Genomic DNA, 23,398 nt, shown 5'->3' with positions numbered 1-23,398 from the left:
CCGTAGAAGGCAAGAAAATGCAACAAGCTGTACAAGTGCTTACAGCTGTGTATTACAGGTTATCCCGTTTTCTCAACTGACGTTCAAATATCCATCATTCCAGTTCCGGTCAGTAGTGTCACTTAGTTTTAGTCCTGGGATGCTGAAATGCACAGTCAGCCGCTGCTACGAAGGTAGAACAATGCTACTTGGGGCCACTGTCAGCTAGGAGTATCGATAACCGTTTGTACACATGTTGGCCTACTAACAAGCAGCCTCATACCAACCATCCCCTCACACCTTAATATTGAACAGGCTTCCGTTTGTAGCGTAATGGAAGCTGCAACTGTAGCTATGAATGAGCTACTTTAGCTATTATGCCATGGAGCCCCTCTGAGCCAGGTAGAGGCGGTATGTATCCGATTAGTGTGAGTGGAGGCAACTGTGCAATACCAGGCAGCAAGATCAGTCACTACTCCGTAAGTGATGAGCATATCCTTGGAATGGTATAACTGTACTCGTGCAATGTTTTTTGGTGAGACGTTATGTATTAGCGAGACTATTAAGTGGTCGTCCACGTTAACATAGTGAGTCCTTGTGCAGACACTTTTCGTGTTGCTTAAAAGATTATTGTGCATTGTGTCTAATTCTGTCGTAAAAACTGCACAACAACGGAATGACGCAGTCGAACTTATAGATGATGAGCAGCATCCTTGTTGGAATGTTGCACAATTTCTATGAGAGTATCTGCCATATGCAGCTGCTACGACCAAAGAGTCTCAAACAGGACATTCTTCACGCTGTTCTACATGCTTCAAAATGTTTCTGGATTACGCTCTCCATCGCAGTCAGCAGTCATGAGATGCGCATCAGAGGTGGTAGGGGGGGGGGTCATTAATGGACGGCGATCGATCCACACTACATTACCGAGAAAATCCTTTGACTACTATTTTTTTTTTCCTTTTGTGTCATCGGGCCGGCCGCAGAGGTCTAGCGGTTCCAGGCGCTCAGTCCGGAACCGCGCGACTGCTACGGTCGCAGGTTAGAATCCTGCCTCTGCATTGAAGTGTGTGATGTCCTTAGGTTAGTTAGGTTGAAGTAGTTCTAAGTTCTAGGGGACTGATGACCACAGATGTTGAGTCCCATAGTGCTCAGAGCCATTCGAACCATTGTTTTGTGTCATCGGTCTTCTGACTGGTTTGATGCGGCCCGGCACGAATTTCTCTCCTGTGCCAACCTCTTCACCTCAGAGTAGAGCTTGCAACCTACGTCCTCAATTATCAGCCGGATGTATTCCAAGAGCAGTCTTCCTCTACAGTTTTTGCTCTATACAGCTCCCTCTAGTACCATGGAAGTCAGACCCTGATAATAGATGTCCTATCATCCTGTCCCTTCTCATTATCAGTGTTTTCCACATATTCCTCTCCTCTCCGATTCTGTGCAGAACCTCCTCATTCCTTACCTTACCAGCTCACGTCATTTTCAACATTCGTCTGTAGCAACACATCTCAAATTCTTCGATTCTCTTCTGTTCCGGTTTTCCCACAGTCCAACTTCAGCTGCCATACAATGCTGTGCTCCAAACGTATATTCTCAGAAATTTCTTCCTCCAGTTTAGGTCTATGTTTGATTCTAGTAGACTTCTCTTGGCCCTTTTTGCCAGTGCTCGTCTGCTTTTGATGTCCTCCTTGCTCTGTCCGTCATTAGGTGATAGTAATACTGCAGGAAAAAGTCTTCGAAGATGACGCACAATACTTCTGTGGTTGTCTCTCGTACTATTTCTGTATTCCAGCGTAAAAAGTCTATGCAAATATAATGTATATTGGCCGAACCTAATCTGCGACAAAAGTCTGTGGATTAGTAAATGATAATAATGACGAAGTGTACAACCTGTGTTGTACAAGAATAAAATTTCATTCTTCTCACACCACAAACACACGCATGGACACACACACACACACACACACACACACACACACACACATACACACACACACACACAAACATAAATATACATGCATCATCAGCGAACATCTATCAAAGCTCAATATCAAAATTTCTACCACAATAATAAACACAATAAACGTCTTTGGCACGTTTCGTACAGTAGCGTGGACGATTGCGGAAACTCTTGTCCTAACAGCGTTTTGTGACGTTGTTATCCTGTCACTATTTCAATATACAAACAGTGTTTTGATATTTAAGTCCACTTGTCTCTCCAGCGTTACATAAAAAGATCCACAGTTCCATTAAAACAATTTGCTATCACAATGCGGCAGCTATGAACGCAAAAATGACTTGCGTACGTCACAAAATTCATCACAACGATCGCTGCGACTTTCTGAGAAATCTCGAAGTACTCACTGATTATCGATATACGTTTGCATATGGTCGTATCAGGTAGGTTCAAGTTGTATTTAGTACGCCACCGTTTCCAAATAAACGAGGGCATGCTAAAAAGTAATGCCTCCGAATTTTTCATATAAAAACTCTAAACAGCTTTTTTAACTAAGTGACTTTATTAATACTCTACATCTTTAGTCTTCACGCCTACATATTTATTTCTCAACAGTCAGCCTGGTGACGAACACATGTCTCCCTACGAGACACCAGTTTGTTCATATCGTCACTGCAGAATGTTTGACTTTGTTGATGAAGTCCAACCTCACCTCTGCTTGCACCGCTTTATCACTATCAAAGTTAAACTCTTGGAGGTGTTCTCTAAGTTCTGAAAACATGAAATTCGGATGGGTTGGAGTGGGGATTGTATGGAGGAAGGAGAGTGACAGTGAACCCAAGGCGTCAGACTGTTGGAGATGTAGCTGCGCTCGTGTGTGATTTTTTATTCTCATGTTGAAGGAGAGGGAGTGACAATGTGGACGAAGTCTTCAAATTCGTGCCGTCAGTTTTCTGTACTGTTTCACACGCACTGACATCGTAACGTTACTCACCGCCGTGTTAGGCGCTTCAATTCTGAACCTTCTGACGGCAGAGTGTTACAACAAGCGTCATTGGAGCGGCGAAGTTGACCGTCTAACAAGCATTACATGTAACAAGTCAACCGATATTTAGAACAGAATGAAAAACTCGGTGACATTACGTTTCAGCACACCCTCGTAACTGTTCCCTACATCGGTAGAAGTGCTTAATCTGTCTCAACATCTGCCAATGGACATTGCAACACTATATCACAAAGACGTCGAAACCCCTGGAAACAGTACCAGGCCTCCGCTTCATCCTTACTCCACTATCTTCTCTATCTCATCACGGTGACTGCAAGGCTAAAATTTCAATTAGTCAGTTTCGTGTGAGCCGGGCGGCACTGACACACATCTTAGATAGATCTATATCTCATCCTCAGACCTTACTATACCTGCATTTATTTTTCAAAAACAAATGTGAAAGGGTCCAACATAATCATAACAGACTACATAGTAGATATCGGAAGAAAGTATTTATCTAGCTAATTTACAAGGAAACGTTTCTACCAGTACCAAAAATTCAGGCACGAAATCTTATGAATTTTATTGTACTTAGTTTGGGAACGACAGCAATTTCTTCGTCAACCAGAAGCAATACTACCAAGACTGCACTAAATCTTGTGTCAGAAACGGTGCTAGGAATGACTTCCGCCAGCCGCTGTGGCCGAGCGGTTCTACGTGATTTAGACCGGAACCCTGGTGCTGCTACGGTCGCAGCGGCATGCCTCGGGCATGGATGTATGTGATGCCGTTAGGTTAGTTAGGTTTCAGTAGTTCTAAGTCTAGGGGACTGAAGACCTCAGAGGTTAAGTCCTATAGTGCTCAGAGCCATTTGAACCATTTGAATGACTTCTTACTCCCGAATTTATAAATTTTGGAATTTTGCGGGACAGAAGAATAAAATAATGCTAATAAGTGTCTAAACATTACATATCAGAAGCCTTCACGATTATTTGAAGTTCAACCTAGTAATACAATTTTAGTTCTTTGAGAATAGTTTCGAAGTTGTTATTTCAGCTAAAATTTGTTACTCCGTTTCTTTCACCAAAAGTTTGAAAGGCTTTTGCGACATATTTATTGGAAACAACACAGGGAAAATTTCAGTAGGAGGAATCTATCTCAGCTTGGTTCGTCGTTCAACCAAGAATGCAAATCAGTCATTTACTTCTGCTAGCAAACATGCAATTTTGTCCTTAATTGACCTGAGTCAGAAAGGGGAACTTCACGTTGTGTCTGTTGTACTCTGCACAGCTATGGCAGAGGGTAAAGATGGCACTAACATTTTTCCTGCGTCTGAGGAATATAGGTGTGTAAAGCATGTACCTGCAAAAACATCGGAAGTGGAACGCTGTCCAGTGAAACTACAGTAATAAAAACACACCTAATGTTACGGGGTCGCAGATATCCTTCTAAGCTGTATCCACTTCCAAAAACCCCTATGTTTTAATCATTGACACAGCAACTCGCATGTCATATCCGTGACAACTGTCCCCTATTTCGCGTTAATACAATACGAGCTGCCCTTCTTTAAACTTTTCTCACGTTATCCGTTCATACCTGGTAAGGATCCTCTACGTGTAGCAATAATACAGAAAAACAACGGAAAAGTGTAGTACACTCCCGGAAATGGAAAAAAACACACATTGACACCAGTGTGTCAGACCCACCATACTTGCTCCGGACACTGCGAGAGGGCTGTACAAGCAATGATCACACGCACGGCACAGCGGACACACCAGGAACCGCGGTGTTGGCCGTCGAATGGCGCTAGCTGCGCAGCATTTGTGCACCGCCGCCGTCAGTGTCAGCCAGTTTGCCGTGGCATACGGAGCTCCATCGCAGTCTTTAACACTGGTAGCATGCCGCGACAGCGTGGACGTGAACCGTATGTGCAGTTGACGGACTTTGAACGAGGGCGTATAGTGGGCATGCGGGAGGCCGGGTGGACGTACCGCCGAATTGCTCAACACGTGGGGCGTGAGGTCTCCACAGTACATCGATGTTGTCGCCAGTGGTCGGCGGAAGGTGCACGTGCCCGTCGACCTGGGACGGGACCGCAGCGACGCACGGATGCACGCCAAGACCGTAGGATCCTACGCAGTGCCGTAGGGGACCGCACCGCCACTTCCCGGCAAATTAGGGACACTGTTGCTCCTGGGGTATCGGCGAGGACCATTCGCAACCGTCTCCATGAAGCTGGGCTACGGTCCCGCACACCGTTAGGCCGTCTTCCGCTCACGCCCCAACATCGTGCAGCCCGCCTCCAGTGGTGTCGCGACAGGCGTGAATGGAGGGACGAATGGAGACGTGTCGTCTTCAGCGATGAGAGTCGCTTCTGCCTTGGTGCCAATGATGGTCGTATGCGTGTTTGGCACCGTGCAGGTGAGCGCCACAATCAGGACTGCACACGACCGAGGCACACAGGGCCAACACCCGGCATCATGGTGTGGGGAGCGATCTCCTACACTGGCCGTACACCACTGGTGATCGTCGAGGGGACACTGAATAGTGCACGGTACATCCAAACCGTCATCGAACCCATCGTTCTACCATTCCTAGACCGGCAAGGGAACTTGATGTTCCAACAGGACAATGCACGTCCGCATGTATCCCGTGCCACCCAACGTGCTCTAGAGGGTGTAAGTCAACTACCCTGGCCAGCAAGATCTCCGGATCTGTCCCCCATTGAGCATGTTTGGGACTGGATGAAGCGTCGTCTCACGCGGTCTGCACGTCCAGCACGAACGCTGGTCCAGCTGAGGCGCCAGGTGCAAATGGCATGGCAAGCCGTTCCACAGGACTACATACAGCATCTCTACGATCGTCGCCATGGGAGAATAGCAGCCTGCATTGCTGCGAAAGGTGGATATACACTGTACTAGTGCCGACATTGTGCATGCTCTGTTGCCTGTGTCTATGTGCCTGTGGTTCTGTCAGTGTGATCATGTGATGTATCTGACCCCAGGAATGTGTCAATAAAGTTTCCCCTTCCTGAGACAATGAATTCACGGTGTTCTTATTTCAATTTCCAGGAGTGTATATGCAGTCTCTCAATACTGTAAAATTAAAATAAACAGTCTCTGGTTCGCCCCTCCCACGACACTTTCTATGCGATTTCAGTTCGTGCGTAATGGTAAAATCAAGGTAATTAGTTCAATCTCTCTCTTTTTTTTTTTCAGGTTGGTATGATGTTTCATGCGACACCACGAATTCCTCTCCTGTATCAGTCTTTTCGTCTCAGAGTAGCAGCGTACGATTTAGTGATTTGCTGGATGTATTCCAATCTCTGTCTTCATCTACAGTTTTAATCCTCTATAGTTCTCTCTTTTATCGTGGAAGCAGTACCTTCATGTCTCAACAGATGTCCTGTCATGTTGGCCCCTCTTCTTCTCGGTTTTGTCCATATACTCCTATGATCGCCAATTGTGCGGAGAACCTCCCTCTCCTTTTCTTTACAGTCCACAATTCTTCTGTAGCACAAGTCAAATTCTTCGGTTCACTTCCGTTCCGATTTTCCCACAACTCACTCATGTTTCACTGCCATACAGTGCTGGTCTCCAAATGTACATTCTCAAAAATTTCTTGCTCAAATTGAAGCAGACTTCTTCTAGGAATGCCTGTTTCGCCAGTGCTAGTCTGCTTTTTATGTTCTCCTTCCTCCGTCCGTTTTGGGTTATTTTATTTCCAAGATAGGAGAGTTCCTTAATTTCGTCTACCTTGAGATTGCTGATTTTGGTATAAAGTTTCTTGCTGAACTCATTTTTCCTACTTTTTGTCTTTCTTCGATTTATTCTCAGTCCATACTTTGTACTCATTAGACCGCTGATTTCACTTAACAGATGCTGTAATTCTCTTTCACTTTCACTGAGAACCGCAACGTAATCAACGAATCTTATAATTGATGTCCTTTCACCCTGAATTTCAATCTCACTCTTGAACCTTTCTTTTACTTCCATCATTGTTTCTTCGATGTTTAGACTGAACAGTAGGATCGAAAGACTACCTCCCTGTCGTACACCCTTTCTAGACCGAGCACTTCCACTCTCATTATTCCCTGTTGGCGCTAGTACATATTGTATATTACCGCTCTTTCCTACAGCTTACCCATATTTGCCTCAGAATTTTGTACATCTTGCACCTTTTGACACTGAGGAACGCTTTTTCCCGGTGGACATATTCTATGAACGTGCCATGATGTTTTTTCAGTCTTGCTTCCACCATCAATCACAACGTCAAAACTGCCTCTCTAGTGCAATTACCTTTCTTAAAGCCGAACTGACCGTCATCTAACAGTTCCGCAATTTCTTTCCCCATTCTTAAATCTACAACTATTAAATGTGTTATTTAACATATAATCGAAGTTTTATGAAATTTATTGGTATTAGTGAGAAGGACTTGACAGCATTTCTTGTTTGGGGCCAACCGTGCAGATATCTAGTCGAAATTATTGTGCAGTTCGTTCACATAGACCAAACAAACAGGGCGACTGAGATTATCTATTACGTTGTTTACATATATTACGGACAGCAGAAGGCCTATAACGTTACATTTGGGAGCCCTAGATATAGTTTCTATTTCACTAGATCACGTCCTATGATTTTCTTCTCACTGTGATCGTTGTAACAGGCAGACCCGAATCCAGTCGGACACCTGAGAGGATGTACCCTATCCTGCCAGATTGAATAGAAGCCACTCGTGATGAAAATTGTAAGACGCCTTTTGAAAATCTGGAAATGTAGTATCATCTTGAGATCAGTTGTCGGTAGCACTCATTACTTGCTGCGAATGAAGAGCCAGTTGTGTTCCACAAGAGCAACATTTTCTGAATCGCTGCTGGTTATGAGTAAACATATCATTTCTTGCACTGCGAAAAAAAAGAAAAATAAACAAATAAATAAATCCGGATAATTACGAGCAGGACTCGCGCACCGAGGGTTTGGTACAAACTTAATTATGAACACAAATAGTTCATTCATCCCAGCATTTGACGCTCTCGACGTTTTTGGCCTGTTATTGATATCAATGCAGGAAAGTATTAGGCCTACACATTCCTGAGAAAATGGGATCTGAAAAGGACAGACCTGCATTCGGATAACAAACGAGAAAAAACCAAATGACTTAATTACAAATTAACAATTATAGACCTTTTTCCTTTGTATTTGCTGTGATGCCTTGCTTTCTTCCAAATTTCATGATCCTAGGTCAACGCGAAGTACCCTACAGGTTTTGAAGAGTTAGTTTGCGAGCACGAAAATTTGTGACATAAACAGCCGTACCTTTTAAATTGCATTGACTTAGAAACTTACATTTATTACACCACCAACGACTATAGACCTTAGTACACGTCACAAATTTCAACTTGATGTCAACCTGTTCCTGAGAAAAAGAGGTCCTGAAATAAGGAGGGGTAGATAGACAGTGAGACAACAAATAACACAAAAAAATTTGTTTCGTGTGCTATAATTACGATTTAACAATTTTCTGATTTTTTTTCTTTAGTTGTAATGTGAAATTTTGTTTCTTGTCATATTTAATATTTCTAGGTCGACGTGAAGTACCTTACAGGTTTTGATGAGTGAGTTTGTGAGCATCGAAATATCTGACATAAATGGCCTTCTGTTTTGATCTTATTCATGTGTTGGCAGAAGAGCCAACACCGTGTTGCTAGAGGAGGCCGAAATGCACGCGTTTAAGCTGACGCAAACTGGCGTGAGGTCTGGAACAGGACAATGTAATTAATATAGCCAATAAGGTACGTTGCTGCTGGAATACTTAACTTTAATCCATAATTGGTGTACATCGCTCTTGACGGTACATGATTTACAATCTCAATATAAACTGGTAATGGCGCCTTGCTAGGACGTAGCAAATGACGTAGCTGAAAGCTATGCTAACTATCGTCTCGGCAAATGAGAGCGTATTTGTCAGTGTAGCTTCGCTAGCAAAGTCGGCTATACAACTGGGGCGAGTGCTAGGAAGTCTCTCTAGACCTGCCGTGTGGCGGCGCTCGGTCTGCAATCACTGACAGTGGCGACACGCGGGTCCGACGTATAATAATGGACCGCAGCCGATTTAAAGGCTACCACCTAGTAAGTGTGGTGTCTGGCGGTGACACCACACTTATTGACATAGAAGCTTCAACTTTTTTCATCGTCATGGACCATAGACCCTATACGTGATATTAATTTCACCTTTTTGTTGCTACTCATTCCTAAGAAAAGGGATTTTTAACAGTGGCACAGACAGGCAGAAGCACAGAGAGACAGCAGACGCTACAAAGCGATGATATAAGGGTTCCGTTTTTACCGACTGAGGTACGGAACAACATAGACCGAGAAATCACCGAGAAAAAATGAAAGTTACTATGAAGCTCATAAAATTTAATAATAAAGCTTTGGAAGGTCCTGCACGCACCTATAAAAACTACTGGTTTATGTTGATACCTGAATCTAGATGTGTCTTCGGCAAATGGGTGAGGCAGTGGGGAGTGTTTGAGGTGACTAGGTCGTGGCTTGTAATCAATGTGGAACACTGGCCGTGGTGGTGGAGGAGGTAACCGGCCGTGGCCCGCAGTGAATCAGTGAGGCTGTGGTGTCGGGTGTGCGCCCCCCGCTCTCTCCTCCGGCAGCCCCTGCGCGATACGCCGCCACTCCAGGCCACGCCAGGCCAGCATATAAGCCGCGCCAGCCGTCACTGCGGCACAGTCGACAACAGGTAGCTCACAGCACCGACACCACCAGCATGAACCGTCACGTAGCTCTGCTGCTCTGCGCCTCCTTGGCGCTCGTCGCGGCCGCCGAGGTAAGCATCACTTCTCGTCGCCAAGGGCCACGCCGCGTTTCTAGTGCACAGTCTTCAATTCAAAACAGTCTTCCATAACCACCCACAATTCTTCATACATAGTTTTCCACAATGCTTTCACCTAACAAACTTACTTCGGGCGCACCACAAAGGAACTGCTGTAGGATCTTTGTTTTGAAGTAAGTTTATATGTAGCCTGGTGGGTAAGGTCGGAAGCTCCATTGCTGCCATTCTCGTACAGTGATGTTCTGTACGTGGCTCCCAAATATTTTAGATATCTCATTTTGCACTTTCTTCCTAACTCCAACTGCCTTCTTCAAAACCTTCCAAGTGGTTATAATTAAAGTGCAGCTATTCACACAGGCTGTGATTATCATACGACAGCGACACTTGGTTCATATCCTATTGCTGTAAGTGGAACCGATTTACTCTGGAAAAAGAATTAGTTACAATTTTGGCCACCAAGTGCAAACCTGGAACTGTGAATGCAAGAAAGACGTACAGAAATGTTGCCATATGTAATAGATTTGGAACAGGACGTGGCGAGAAAATGTTAAACTAGTGAGAGAGCTATAATGTTGGTTTTATTATTAACCACTGCTTAAGCTATTTGTTCAATATGAGCGCCGGAACCGTCGACGAGATGTTTTACAGGGCTAGAGTTGCACCTTGTGGCCAAAATGGGAACTAATTTTTTCTGGCATAAGTCGGTTCCACATTAACACATTAGCATAATTACCAGGTCTCGCTACCATACTATTATTACAGCCCACACAGGACCGTTACAAGCTGTAGTTTAATTATAACCACCCACTAGTTGAATATCTCCTAAGATTGCTTTCTTTTATTCAGTCTATGAAACTGGCAGCGTCCTTCCCATCATGGTTTCCAAAATTTCTTCCATCTTCAGATAGATTTCTCTCTTGATTTAAATTTTACACCTCCATTAAGAACTTGTCTCTGGATTTTTCTTGGGTATTCGGCTTTAGTTCATTCACATTACCTGCTATGCAATCTGATTTCAGAACGAGCTGTAATATCTTGTTTTGTGGTTCCCAGAAATGCACTTGTTGCTGCTGTTCTGTCTACGTATTCCTTCCGTTCTAAGGCTTAATTACCGATAATGGTGACGTAAGCAAAGACATAATTTGTTCTTGTGTTATTGAGTCCGAATACTGACCTAGCTCTCCACGCATCTTCCATGGGGAAGCCTCTACGTTTAAGGACTCTGAAATTCCACGTTTCGTCCTGCAGGACAACAGATTTGTTTTTCTTAATGACAACAACCAGTTCGGCTGTTCTCAACCATAATTCCAAATTGAGACTTATTTTATGTCCACAGTATTTTAGCAAAGAGGGTACAATCGTCAATAACCCTTACACTAAAGCTGCATTTTTCGGTAAATATAATGGGTGTAGATTCCCCTTGTTTTCAGCCCATGTCAGTACCAACACAGCAACGCCAGTTGGCTTATGCTAGAAGACTGTATCAGTCAACCAGACTGTTGTCCCTACAACTACTGAAAACGTTGCTGTACTATTACAGGAACGATATGTTAGTCCGGCCTCCCTAGAGATACCTCTATGTTGTGGTTGCACGTACCGTATCTGCATCGTAGAGGCGCACACAAGCGAGTGTCTCCTCTGCCCCCCCCCCCCCCCCCCATCCTATTTTGTGGTTAGATGTATGTTTAGTGAGGGATGGCATTGTCTTCATCAAACAAGTTACCTTAAAAAAGGACAGGAACAATGTAATGGATGAATACTACCAAACGCTTATGAAACACAGGGCAACGATCCCAGTACCTCTACTGAAAATTGATTATTCACTTTTAAACTCAACCGAGGGACCCGTGCGAAATTTTCTTACTTTTATAGTAAATAAATAATAACAGTAAATAAATAATAACAGTGCTTGAAATATTTTGTTGGGATAAAGGTAGTAATGAGAATGAAGAGAAAAATCTTTAAAAATGAACCGATGACGTGAAATAATAATCATGAATTTATGACACTTCCTTGTAGATATGTGTCTAAAAGTACGTTTTCCATTCGGTATGCTTTTCCCCGGCTTGTAGGATGGGCAGAGATTATCGAGTATCAGTAGGGTCACATAACCTAAACTGTAACTCAACTAACATTTGCAGTCACAGTAATCAGGTGAGACGGTAGCAGTAATAGGTAAATAACAAATCAAGGCGACAATGGCAAATATGTTTATTGTTTAGGACAGTATATTCATTTAGAAAAATCAACTTTTACTATGGGCAGAGATAATGGACTGCCGCAGTAGTCACGGTTATTATCTGTGACAATGCTGTATACAAATAATCCATTTAATAAACACTTTAAAACAAATTAAATGGTATTTGTGATAACGTAATATGAAAAGTGAATCTCTTGTTCGTGATTAGCTACATTCGTAAAACGTAAGTATGCAGCTGTCTATGACAGTTAAAAGCCTCTTTTATGTTGAAATTTTCCACAAATTAAGGTTTACCGCAAAACTGGTGCTCAGTGTCAGAAGTCGGTTAAGAAGCCTTTCTGAGGACATGTCATTCGCCCGTGTACGATCTGTATGTGTCGAGGAAAAGGGATGATGTATATGACCAGAGAAATAAGTAAAACATGATTGGTTGGGAGAATAAAGGGAGAAGCAAATAGCGTTACAGTGAAGATTAGTTATATCGCCATGCGAAGTAGTGATTACCGGATAGCAGAAGTACCCTTAGTTCCAGAGATACTCTGTATGCAAACCAGATAGCCGTACTTGGTGATGTAAAACAGCAAGTGACTGTGGGTCAGCGGTGAGGCGGCAGTCGGCCACACACGCAGACGTGCGCGTGTTGTGGGTGGGAGGGAGCGCTGCCTGCGAGAGTGAGAGCGGTCCAGCGGGCTGTTGCGTCACCATTGCCGCAGGTCGCGGTTTCGCCGACTGGCGCACAGGCGTCACACCGGAATAGCTGCGTCTGCAACTGACGACAGAATGAACCTTTAATAGCAGCATACCACGCGATAGTATACCATTTATTAGTCCCATACCATGCGATAGTATTACATTATATGGTCCCATCTGGTACCGGATACCAAGGATCCCGAAGAAATGTGAGGTCAACATCAGTCTGTCGTCCAAATGTAACTCATTATACTACCATATACAATTAGTAAATAAGGTAAAACTTAATAAACGCTCGAGTGTATAAATTTCAGGATATTTGTCTACAGACGTTAAAGTAACATCTGGCGTGCCACAGGGGAGTCCTATGGGACCATTGCTTTTCACAATATATATAAATGGCCGAGAAGATAGTGTTGGAAGTTCCATGCGGCTTTTCGCGGATGACGCTGTAGTACACAGAGAAGTTGCAGCATTAGAAAATTGCAGCGATATGCAGGAAGATCTGAAGCAGATAGGCACTTGGTGCAGGCAGTGGCAAATGACCCTTAACACAGACAAATGTAATGTATTGCGAATACATAGAAAGAAGGAACCTTTATTGTATGATTATGTGATAGCGGAACAAATATTGGTGGCAGTTACTTCTGTAAAATATCTGGGAGTATGCGTACGGAACGATTTGAAGTGGAATGATCATATAAAATTAATTGTTGGTAAGGCGGGTGCCAGGTTGAGATTCATTGGGAGAGTCCTTAGAAAATGTAGTCCATCAACAAAGGAGGTAGCTTACAAAACACTCGTTCGACCTATACTTGAGTATCGCTCATCAGTGTGGGATCCGTACCAGGTCGGGTTGACGGAGGAGATAGAGAAGATCCAAAGAAGAGCGGCGCGTTTCGTCACAGGGTTATCTGGTAAGCGTGATAGCGTTACGGAAATGTTTGGCAAACTCAAGTGGCAGACTCTGCAAGAGAGGCGCTCTGCATAGCGGTGTAGCTTGCTGTCCAGGTTTCGAGAGGGTGCGTTTCTTATCGAATATATAGCTTCCCCCTACTTGTACCTCCCGAGGAGATCACGAATGTAAAATTAGAGAGATTAGAGCCGCACGGAGGCTTTCCGGTAGTCGTTCTTCTCACGAACCATACGCGACTGGAACAGGAAAGGGAGGTAATGACTGTGGCACGTAAAGTGCCCTCCGCCACACACCGTTGGGTGGCTTGCGGAGTATAAATGTAGATGTATAACTTGTATGTTACACAGACAGGGAGAGCGTATTGGAACGTATGGAGGCCTTTCACGAAATAATTACATTAAGTGAACTGTTTGAATCCTTTTTGCATGCACAATCAAAAGGCATCAAATTACAGATTCTGGAAAGCTCCGAAGTACACAGAAACCAAAAGCGACAATAAGCTGTAATTGTGAACGAAACGATTATCAACGAACACACAAAAGTAATAAAGACCTTAATGAAACAAGCCTCTTCTTTCAAACCACATCATATTCAATTGAATGCACTTAGTTTTATTTATTGTACATTCTCTTTTAGTAGCATATGTTATTTTTACAAACACATCAAATCACAAACAAAGTCGTTTATGCAGAAACATTCAGAATTCAAATTATGTGATACGCTTTATTGTTTTTAATTAAATGGATGGCATATTTGAAGAACAGACTAAAGACAGTTCTCTTTTACGAAAAATAGTCTGAAAAAATAAATATCTTCATAACGAGAAACTATACAGTATCTCTATTAACCAGGAACTCTAGGTGCGTGTAAGATCTCTGGTAATGACTGTAAACTTTTAATGTGTTAAGTCCGAAAGTAGCGCTCTCGAGAAAGGTAGATAACAAAGATTCGCGGGACTACAGGGAATATTTCGTCTTGTGAATCCACCACAACCATTCTCAAAAGAAAACGATAATTACAATGAAATGAATAGCCCTAGCTGCATACAGGCGTTGATATACGTGAACGAGGACAGTTGAAAATGTGTGCCCCGACTATGACTCGAACCTGGGATCTCCTGCTTACATGACAGACGCTCTATTCATGTGAGCCACCGAAGACACAGAGGATAGTGCGACTGCAAGGACGTATCTCTGGCACGCCTCCCGTGAGACCCACATTCACAATTGATTGTCCCGCACTATATTCACTGTTCCCCTGCTCATTATACTCATTACTCGCTGCTTTTGCCGATTCCCCTAAGAGTTTGGGCGCTGTTTGTGCATTCGCACAGAAGAAGATGGTCAAATGGCTGGTGATCATTATATATATATATATATATAACGATAAGCTTAAAGCCTATATAATTCGACATTGATGATTTCCCAAGAACAGTGCAACTTCAGCTATACCTCGGAACCGGCATCTGATGAAGGATGAAGGCCTCCAAAATACGTCGTAAATAATAAAAAAAGTAGAGCAACATTAAAATCTAATAACTGGTTACGATGGGTCAATATATTTGAAACAGAGTCAGAGTAACAGCCTGAACAACATGTGTACATGTAAAGCAACAGAGTTATCGTTTGAAATATAAGTGACAGTATCAACGATCGATTTCAGCTGGCGTTTTTTAAGTTTCCTCTTCTTCTGAAGCTGTAACTAAATTTAATGGCAGGGTTTGGGACATGGTCTTAAACGACAATTTCATCTTTTCTACATATAAAATTAATCCCGTAATCTATGTACACAATTAGCCAACATTTATGCATGCACAGATACCAATGCTAATTTTAGTAGATATGTCTTGAAGAACTCATTAAGGAAGACTTCGGAGATGTATTGAGAGGGGTGGTGCCTTGGTAAGGTGCTAGAAACGTTTTCGGGAAGATGGTGGTTCTAATTTCCCATCAGGCTCTCGAGTTACAGTTTAAAGCGATTGCCAAGATGGTACCTTTGGAACGGTACGGGCGATATCGCCAGTTTTGTTCGGGAATACGAATTAGTGTGCATGCAGTGAGCCCTCTGGTTACAGCGAATGGTGTGCTGTGTTGCAGGAGAAGTACCCGGCCACGTTCGACAGCCTGGACCTGAAGGCGCTGCTGTCGGATGAAACGAGAGTCCAGGACGCGGTGCGCTGCCTGCTGGAAGAAGGAGACTCAGCGTGCAGACCCGCCGGGAAGGCGCTCAAGGGTGAGCCCCATCATAGTCTACACTCCGCTACCAAGTAGGATGGTTTGGTCCATACCATAAGCTCACACACTCAAAATGAGGCCCGTGCCGTGGATACAGTGAGTCTGAATTCAGTAATCACGTAACTCCAGATTGCAGTAACGGGACCCCAATGGAGCAATGATAATTGGAATATGAGTGGTCCCCGAATTTAAATAAGTCTGATTAGAAATAAAAATGTGGGTTGGGATAAAGGTATAAGTCAGTCTGAAATTCCAGTCTACTGTGGCTGATATTACAAGAACTGTGTTGTCCGCAGTGAATAGCCACCGAGCCCATACTCTAGTTCCATTCAAGTAACTTAATTTCTCTCCCAGAATACATAGTGCTTATTGGTAAAATTAGAGAAATCTTGGTTTATTGCTGTACCCGTCAACTTTTCCGAGGCACGCACATTTGCCGACATGTATTACTTTAACTGTGCAACTCACCACCTTACCCTGTAACACAACCACAGGCCGCGAATAATTCTTCCTCTTCATTGAATAATTTAACGTTATTTGTTTCACGTGGTTAGCAAGAGGAGAAAGCGGAATTACCTTGATAGCGGAAGTGGCGGTAAAAATCAGCACAGTCAATGACTGTTGCTCCATTACTAACAGAGTTATGTGTGTGCGCGAAAAGAAATAAACATATATCAATACCAGTATTTGCGTTGCTTAGGAATGCTTCTTTTAAAAAGATCGAACTCCGTAAAAAGAATTTTCAGTAAACATCGTTTCCATTATAGATCCTGCAATATGTGTTTACGGCTACAGCAGTGGCTGCCGATCAGTAGCAACACCGTATTAGAAACAACTAATTTCTTTTGGCGCTTCTCGTTAAAATCCAGGAAAATCATTTAAGACAATGTTAGGACATGAAATATTAGCAATACTGAATAAAAGTAATACAGCTTTTGATCATGTTAATCTAAGTTGTACAAGGAGAAGGCCTAGAAATAAGTGGTAAAAGAAACTGAACTAGTTCCAGCAAATGTTTTAAAACAAAAACATAACGGAAAGGTTAGACAGAGGTTACTTTTTTTTTTTTTTACATAAACTCGAGTCTTGGGTGGCTGTGGATTCTTTTTCATATAATAAGGTACTGCTACACGTCACAAGACAGATATAACCACTGCAGAAATCGCTGTATCGCTGTTGTCGCGCTGTACCCTGATTACTACTAGATTTCTAAAAACAAAACAATTAGAGTGGTTAAAATAGAACATTGTTTACCAATCACAAGCGTTAATTCTTCCCTAAGGCATGTGTTGAGTTAATCTGTTGCACTCAATTATACAGGGCGGACGGAAACAGTCTGGAAATCTAGTAAAAGTGCTACAGGGCAGCTAATGCTTAGCAATAACTGTTAAGAAGGAAATTCGACACGTTGCGCCGTTTCTGAGTTCATTAGAATTGAAATTACTCAGTCAGGTCGTTACGCGCGGAAATTCAAGCCGCCCGCCAGAGACGGTGTTGCCAAACGTGTGCTTCGTTTGGTTTCCTAAAACGGGAGAAGAGAGCGATACAAAAATTGGAGACAGGATCGTTGTAAAGATCGAACCTGAGGCAAAGCCGGAGCAACCTCTTCGCGTTATCATCTACGCTATAATAAAAACTGACACTAAATGTATCTGATGGGCTGACCTGATTGACTAACTTCAACAGCACAAGCTCTCCAGACTATTTCTTGCCACCCTGTATATCATCAACCAATCATTAAACTGCGCAGGAACAAAATTCAGCTCAAAATGCTATAAACACTGACTTTAATTGAAAGGAATAATATTAATTGATTGACCAGAGTACTACACTTAACACGATAACACTACTCACGGTGCTGACTCACCTCCAAAACTCGCCTATTGACTGTAGTGATGGCAGTATAGCAATACACGTCAAACATTCCGATGCTTCCGCTATCGCCCACGTTGTTCATTCTTATTGCCGTTCAAAATTGCATTTAATTTTACATCTCACAGGGAGACACCATACCGAGCCAAAATTTTGTGACCAGCTGATTAATAGCCTGCTGGTACACCGATGGAACGTAATAAGGAGGTGGATGTGCGTGGCATGGATTTTAAATGTCATTGTTGGATCTGTGGAGGTATACAACACCAAATCTCTACACACTGGCCACGTGGTTTCTGTAAATCACGGGCCAGATATTTGTAGGCGCGGTGCTGGCACCCTGAAGCGTCCAGTAGTGTTCCAATGGCGTCACTTCATATGTATCCGGTGACCAAAATATCAATATGAGTTTACTGTCGTGCTCCTAAGACTGCTGTAGCATGATTTTGGTGTTGTGACGTGGACCATTATACTGCTGGAAGATGGCATCGCCATCGGGAAAGATCAAACATAAAGGGATACAAGCGGTCCGCAAAAATGTTATTGTGGTCCACAGTTGCGATTGGGCCTTCGATTGTTGCCACAGATCCCGTGAAAGCCGAAGTGCAAGTCTTGATAGCGTGCTAGGCGGCGACCTTGGCGCGATGCACATTCGATTTGAAGACGGTATATCCGGGCATGACCACCGCCCTGGAGTAACAAGAAATGTGATTCATCAGACCAAGCGACTCTCTTCCGTTTGATCCACTGTCCAGTACTGATAACCCCGTGCCAATTGCTACACAACTGATGATGTCGTTGTTTCAGGCTGAAAAGACGTGCGGGTCACGGCTGCGGAGCTGAACGATTAGTGGTCTGCTCCGAAACACCTGTGACCGGACCAGCACTGTCGTCACTTCTGCCACAGATTGCCTCCTGTCCAGTTTTCCAGAACGGGAAATCTCCGACCTCAACGTTATGCGATGAAAGGTGGACGCCCGGCAGCTTGTGGTCTACCTGTAGTTTCACACCTTCAACCAGTTTCCATACCGGTTCACGACATAATCACATGAAAAGCCGACCAAAGTCGCCGTTCCCTAGATGCCCGTTCCGAGGCGTCGGGCCATAGCAATCTGCACTTTGTTAGAGTGGCTTATGTCAATGGAATTCTCCATATCGTCGGCTAGGATGTGAAGTTACTCTCGCAGTGCTTCCAGCACGAGCTATTACGTCGTCTAACTTTTCGTACTCAGTTAAGCTCAAGTAAATTCTGAATTACCACGATTGTTCTCCGCTAATTGATCTGTTCCTTTCCTAGCCTCATGTCTTGTACCATCAACAGTGGAAGATGGTATTCTGTCTAGCCCCCACTACACACCTTAGGACAGTTGACAAAGGACGGATGTATATGTAATGCGAATGCCGGGATGGGTCCGTACTTAATGACACAACCACATTTTCTGGCCCTTTTTAGGCCAATCGATGCTTGTGTTTTGACTCTAGTGAACTTATTCTAAAGACATTTGAAGCCCAAATATTTCTTCAAAACTATTAGTGTATACAGAATGAGATTTTCACTCTGCAGCGGAGTGTGCGCTGATATGAAACTTCCTGGCAGATTAAAACTGTGTGCCCGACCGAGACTCGAACTCGGGACCTTTGCCTTTCGCGGGCAAGTGCTCTACCAACTGAGCTACCGAAGCACGACTCACGCCCAGTACTCACAGTTTAGTGTATAGTTTCGTTTTGAATTACGTTGTCTTTGAGCGTGAATTATCCGATTTTACATATGTACTCGATGTTTAGAATTATTTTACTTTAGTCATTTTGTTGGAAATCTTTTATTACTTTTCAGCATAAATCTCTTACACCAGTCGCCACCCAATAGACTTCTATATCTAATAATCTATTGCTACGCTCCCCATATAAATCGGGTTACCCTTCTCTAGGGGAAATAATACATTTGGCATTCGTATGCGGTTGCATACTATTGTTGGTGTTTATATGTTTACGGTGCAAGAATTCCAGTATGAGACAGTAAGCAATCCCATAAACGACCAACTGCTTACTGAGAAGAACCCAGAGTTCTGAACTCGGGCTAACCACTCTTTGGCTGATTTAAATAGTAATAGGTGAAAGCTCACCTAACAGTGATGAGACTATCTACTTAACATACTCCCCCAATTTAATGTCAGTAACCTAGTCGTATGTCTATCAATCGATATCGCTAAAGAATCCCCAGAATTTCCATGTCCTGCGAAACATTTTTTTTTTTTTGTAATTCTTGGTGTCTACGCTTTCTCGATTATTTTGGCTGCTAGAAAATTGAAAAATATAAACGCTGAGGTAGTGAATGTAGTTTCTCTGGAGGCACTAACAGATTATTAAAATCAGGTTTATGAAGTACAGAAGTAATAGGGCATACTACAGCTTACTGTAACCAACCACTTTACCTAATGCGATAGATGTACTCGCGAATTCGTTGTTTCCAGGGACAGTGCGAATTCATGCGCCTCAGATTACCGAAACTGTGTAGCGACCGGTTTGCCGGTCGTTGCTCCAGACAGCAAAGTTGCATAAACGAAACCGGTCGGAGAGCTTTTACGCAGCCGCGGCAATCTCTTAGCGAGTTACGCGATTTAATTAGTTGCAGTCACGTGATGGGGTGTGAAATATAGAGGTAGCCTGCTGAACGGAGAGAGTGATCCACCGCGTAAATGTTACGAAACGTTGCTCTTTCTTCAATTTTCATACAGATTTATACATCGTTGTTGCACTCATGGTCCTCTACAAACCCTTACGTATATCGGCTACTGACATAAAGTCACTGTGTCAGAAGCTCTCTGCAACCATATCTTCGTTTTGACACGGCTTTCTCGCAACTTCCTGTTTTCGCGTTTACTTTTAAATAAGTGTCTTCCGTGTCACGCACTTGGGAATCCTCTTACCCTAATCGTAACGTGTTTGGCTTGTGATAAAGAGAACTGAGAGGTGTAAGATACAAAGAGTAAAAGGTGAACAAAAAATCAGACTTAACATTCTTCAATAGCAACAAATTTCCTGGGCTCCTGGACGCACAATAATGAGTTACTAATAAATTGAGAATCTTTCTTCTCAGTTCCAGGATACATTATCCTTTTTCTTCCTGAATATTATTTATTCTCTTCATCCATCAATCCCTGTAATGTAGCTTCCACGACAACAGACACGTATGTTTTTTTTTGTTAAACTTTGTAATTTATCTCTCGTCTTGGATCTGGTGATCATTAACACAAATTTTAGTATTTAGCAGTTTATCCCTCAGACTTAATGCCTTCCTGTATTTTATTAAAAACCTTAGCAATACACGAAGGAAGAAATTAGTACCAAAGTCAACTGTGTCTGAATTCTATGCGCCTACCGAACAGTTTTGGTACTGAAACTGCTTGGCAGAATGAACCTGCGGTACCGGGACTCCAAACTGCGACCTTTGCTTTTCGCGGGCAAATGCTCTGCCGACTGTACTATCAAGCACCTCTGAAGAGTTATACCGACCGAGCTATCGAAGCGCGACCCTCGACTCACCCTCAAAGCTTTACTGTCGCGAGAATCTCTTGTCCCGGCCCTATACACATTTTTAATCTCCCAGGAAGTTAGGAATTGTCGAGTGAAAGACCGCCCTCTCCTTTCGCCACTAAGTTACGTTAACTTAGCCACCTATTTGGAAAGACATTCATAACCAGCCTTTCTCCACGAGGTGACAGTATTGTGTCCTAAGCGTATCTACTGATGGATGCTTGGTTGCTGGTAGATGTGTGCGTAAACAGTTGACTGCAGTGCTTCACAGTGAGAAGTAAGCGAGAGGAAAAACATTATGCAAATTTCAAGTCGTATTAAAACAAGCTGAATCTCGAACACAAATTTCATTGACTGTTTGAATGCAGAGTGTCGTATTTGGTTAATAATTGCATGATTCCTTTCTTTCGAGTCTGTAAACGTCTGTATATGTCCAAAAATGTAAATAGCTCCAAAAAGTTAACGCTTGTGAAGTTGTACTAATACTTTGCTTGAACGAGAATGGATTTTGGCGAAAGATCACTATATTCATAACGACGCTCTTTTTATCGCAGCTTAATCGTCTTCTCTGTATGTCTATCCAAAAAGTGTTGTTTATCTGTATCTTTGCCTGAAAGTTGTACGATGGTGAAGCATTTATCTGTAGGCCTAAACTTGAAACGCTAGTGCTGGCCTAGATATACCTACGTACAGCATTTGTAGGAGCCACAAAAGCATCAAAACTGCGTATATTTGCCGTGATACAGTTTACGATAAAGTTTCTTTATATGTCATTACCTAGTATATTTTCTAATTGTCTTCCTAATCCTGTCGTTGTTAAACATTTATACCTCTTCGTAGTAAAGTTAATGAGTAAAACATGGCCTTCTATGCTTCAGCAATGTTTCATTACTTTCTAGAATTAATGTTTGCCCATAAGAAGATGTAGTACCGTGGTTGGAAACTCATTGTTTCTTTAAGGGTCTAGTTTCTTCTTCAGTATACTTAGTTAGCCCAATTGTTATGTTTTAAAACGCCTGGGACGCACCGTTTATCTTTTGTCGTTGGCTTGTAACTGCAGACCTGAAATCAAACAACAAGGTGTAATGCGATTACGTGGCAGCCTTTTCGAGATGACGCAGTAGTTTCCACCAGAAAAGTAAAAGAGTAGTTATGTTTGACGTCTGAGGACCCTAGTGACTATGTCAACAATTTACGCACTGCTCACCCCAATCTACACATCCTAAACAGACTTCCATCACGAAGCACAACACAATTCTACGATTGTAACCGTATTTTCCGTTGCAGATGTGCTGCCAGAAATAGTGCGTACAGACTGCGCCAAGTGCACTGAGACACAGCACAAGAAGATCGGAGGTTTCTTCGGAGAGATTTCGCGCCGCCACCCAGACCTCATGAAGAAGCTGCTGGACAAGTACGACCCATCTGGAGAATACAGGAAGAAGTACGCCAAGTCCTGGGCCGAGCACAGCATCCACCACTAATCACCATCATCCCTTGTAACTCTTATATTTAATAAATCTATCACCTACCCTATAATGTAAAAAATCATTTCGACCTATCCACAAACATGAAAATACATGGAGCTGCTAAAGTCGTTTGTTCTGTGAACACAGAAGCGATCTGCTTTCACTTCACTTAATATTTAGTGATGAAGCAACATTTCATTTTAGAATCGGCGTCATTTGCACTTATGAGTCCCAAGAACCAGAAGTCATTTGTTAAGCATGAAAGAGATCTTCCATAAGTGAACGTGGTTTATTTAATGTTTCATGACAAGGTTTGCAACATATTCTTTTCTAAGGACACACACAGTAACTGGAAACATAGTCTTGAAGTGCACAGACGTGGACGTTTCTACAAATTCAAGAAGACACCAGTGATTTCCTATGCGAACAACATGGAGTCTCAACAATGAGCGGCAATGCCTCAGTGACACACTGCCCTACGTTCTCGATGTCCGTGTCTCCAGACATGATCCCATCAAACTGTTCATGTGTACCTAAAGTATTCGTTAGAACTTTATCTCGTGACATGAATCGTCTCTTCGGCAGAACAACAAGAACAGTGACATTTATCGTCAAAGGAATCTTGCTTAGCGTAAATGAAGAATTATGTAAACGGCATCTGCTTGACTAGCTATGATAACACAGCGGAAACCTTTGGTTTTGTAAACATTTTGCGG

General features: G+C 42.9%; 1 protein-coding gene across 1 annotated transcript; it reads left to right on the top strand.

Moving 5' to 3' along the window:
- The first annotated feature begins 4,721 nt into the window (after window positions 1-4,721).
- LOC126088287 (allergen Tha p 1-like) lies at window positions 4,722-22,739 on the top strand. Its single transcript, XM_049906416.1, has 4 exons — window positions 4,722-4,845; window positions 9,589-9,761; window positions 15,670-15,805; window positions 22,501-22,739. Exons 1-4 carry the CDS (start codon window positions 4,722-4,724, stop codon window positions 22,695-22,697), a joined length of 630 nt encoding a protein of 209 aa, XP_049762373.1. The 3' UTR covers window positions 22,698-22,739.
- Window positions 22,740-23,398: the final 659 nt, after the last annotated feature.

This window comes from Schistocerca cancellata, chromosome 6 (assembly GCF_023864275.1).
Source record: "Schistocerca cancellata isolate TAMUIC-IGC-003103 chromosome 6, iqSchCanc2.1, whole genome shotgun sequence".
Lineage (NCBI taxonomy): Eukaryota > Metazoa > Arthropoda > Insecta > Orthoptera > Acrididae > Schistocerca > Schistocerca cancellata.
This window is presented reverse-complemented; position numbering and strand designations above follow the sequence as displayed.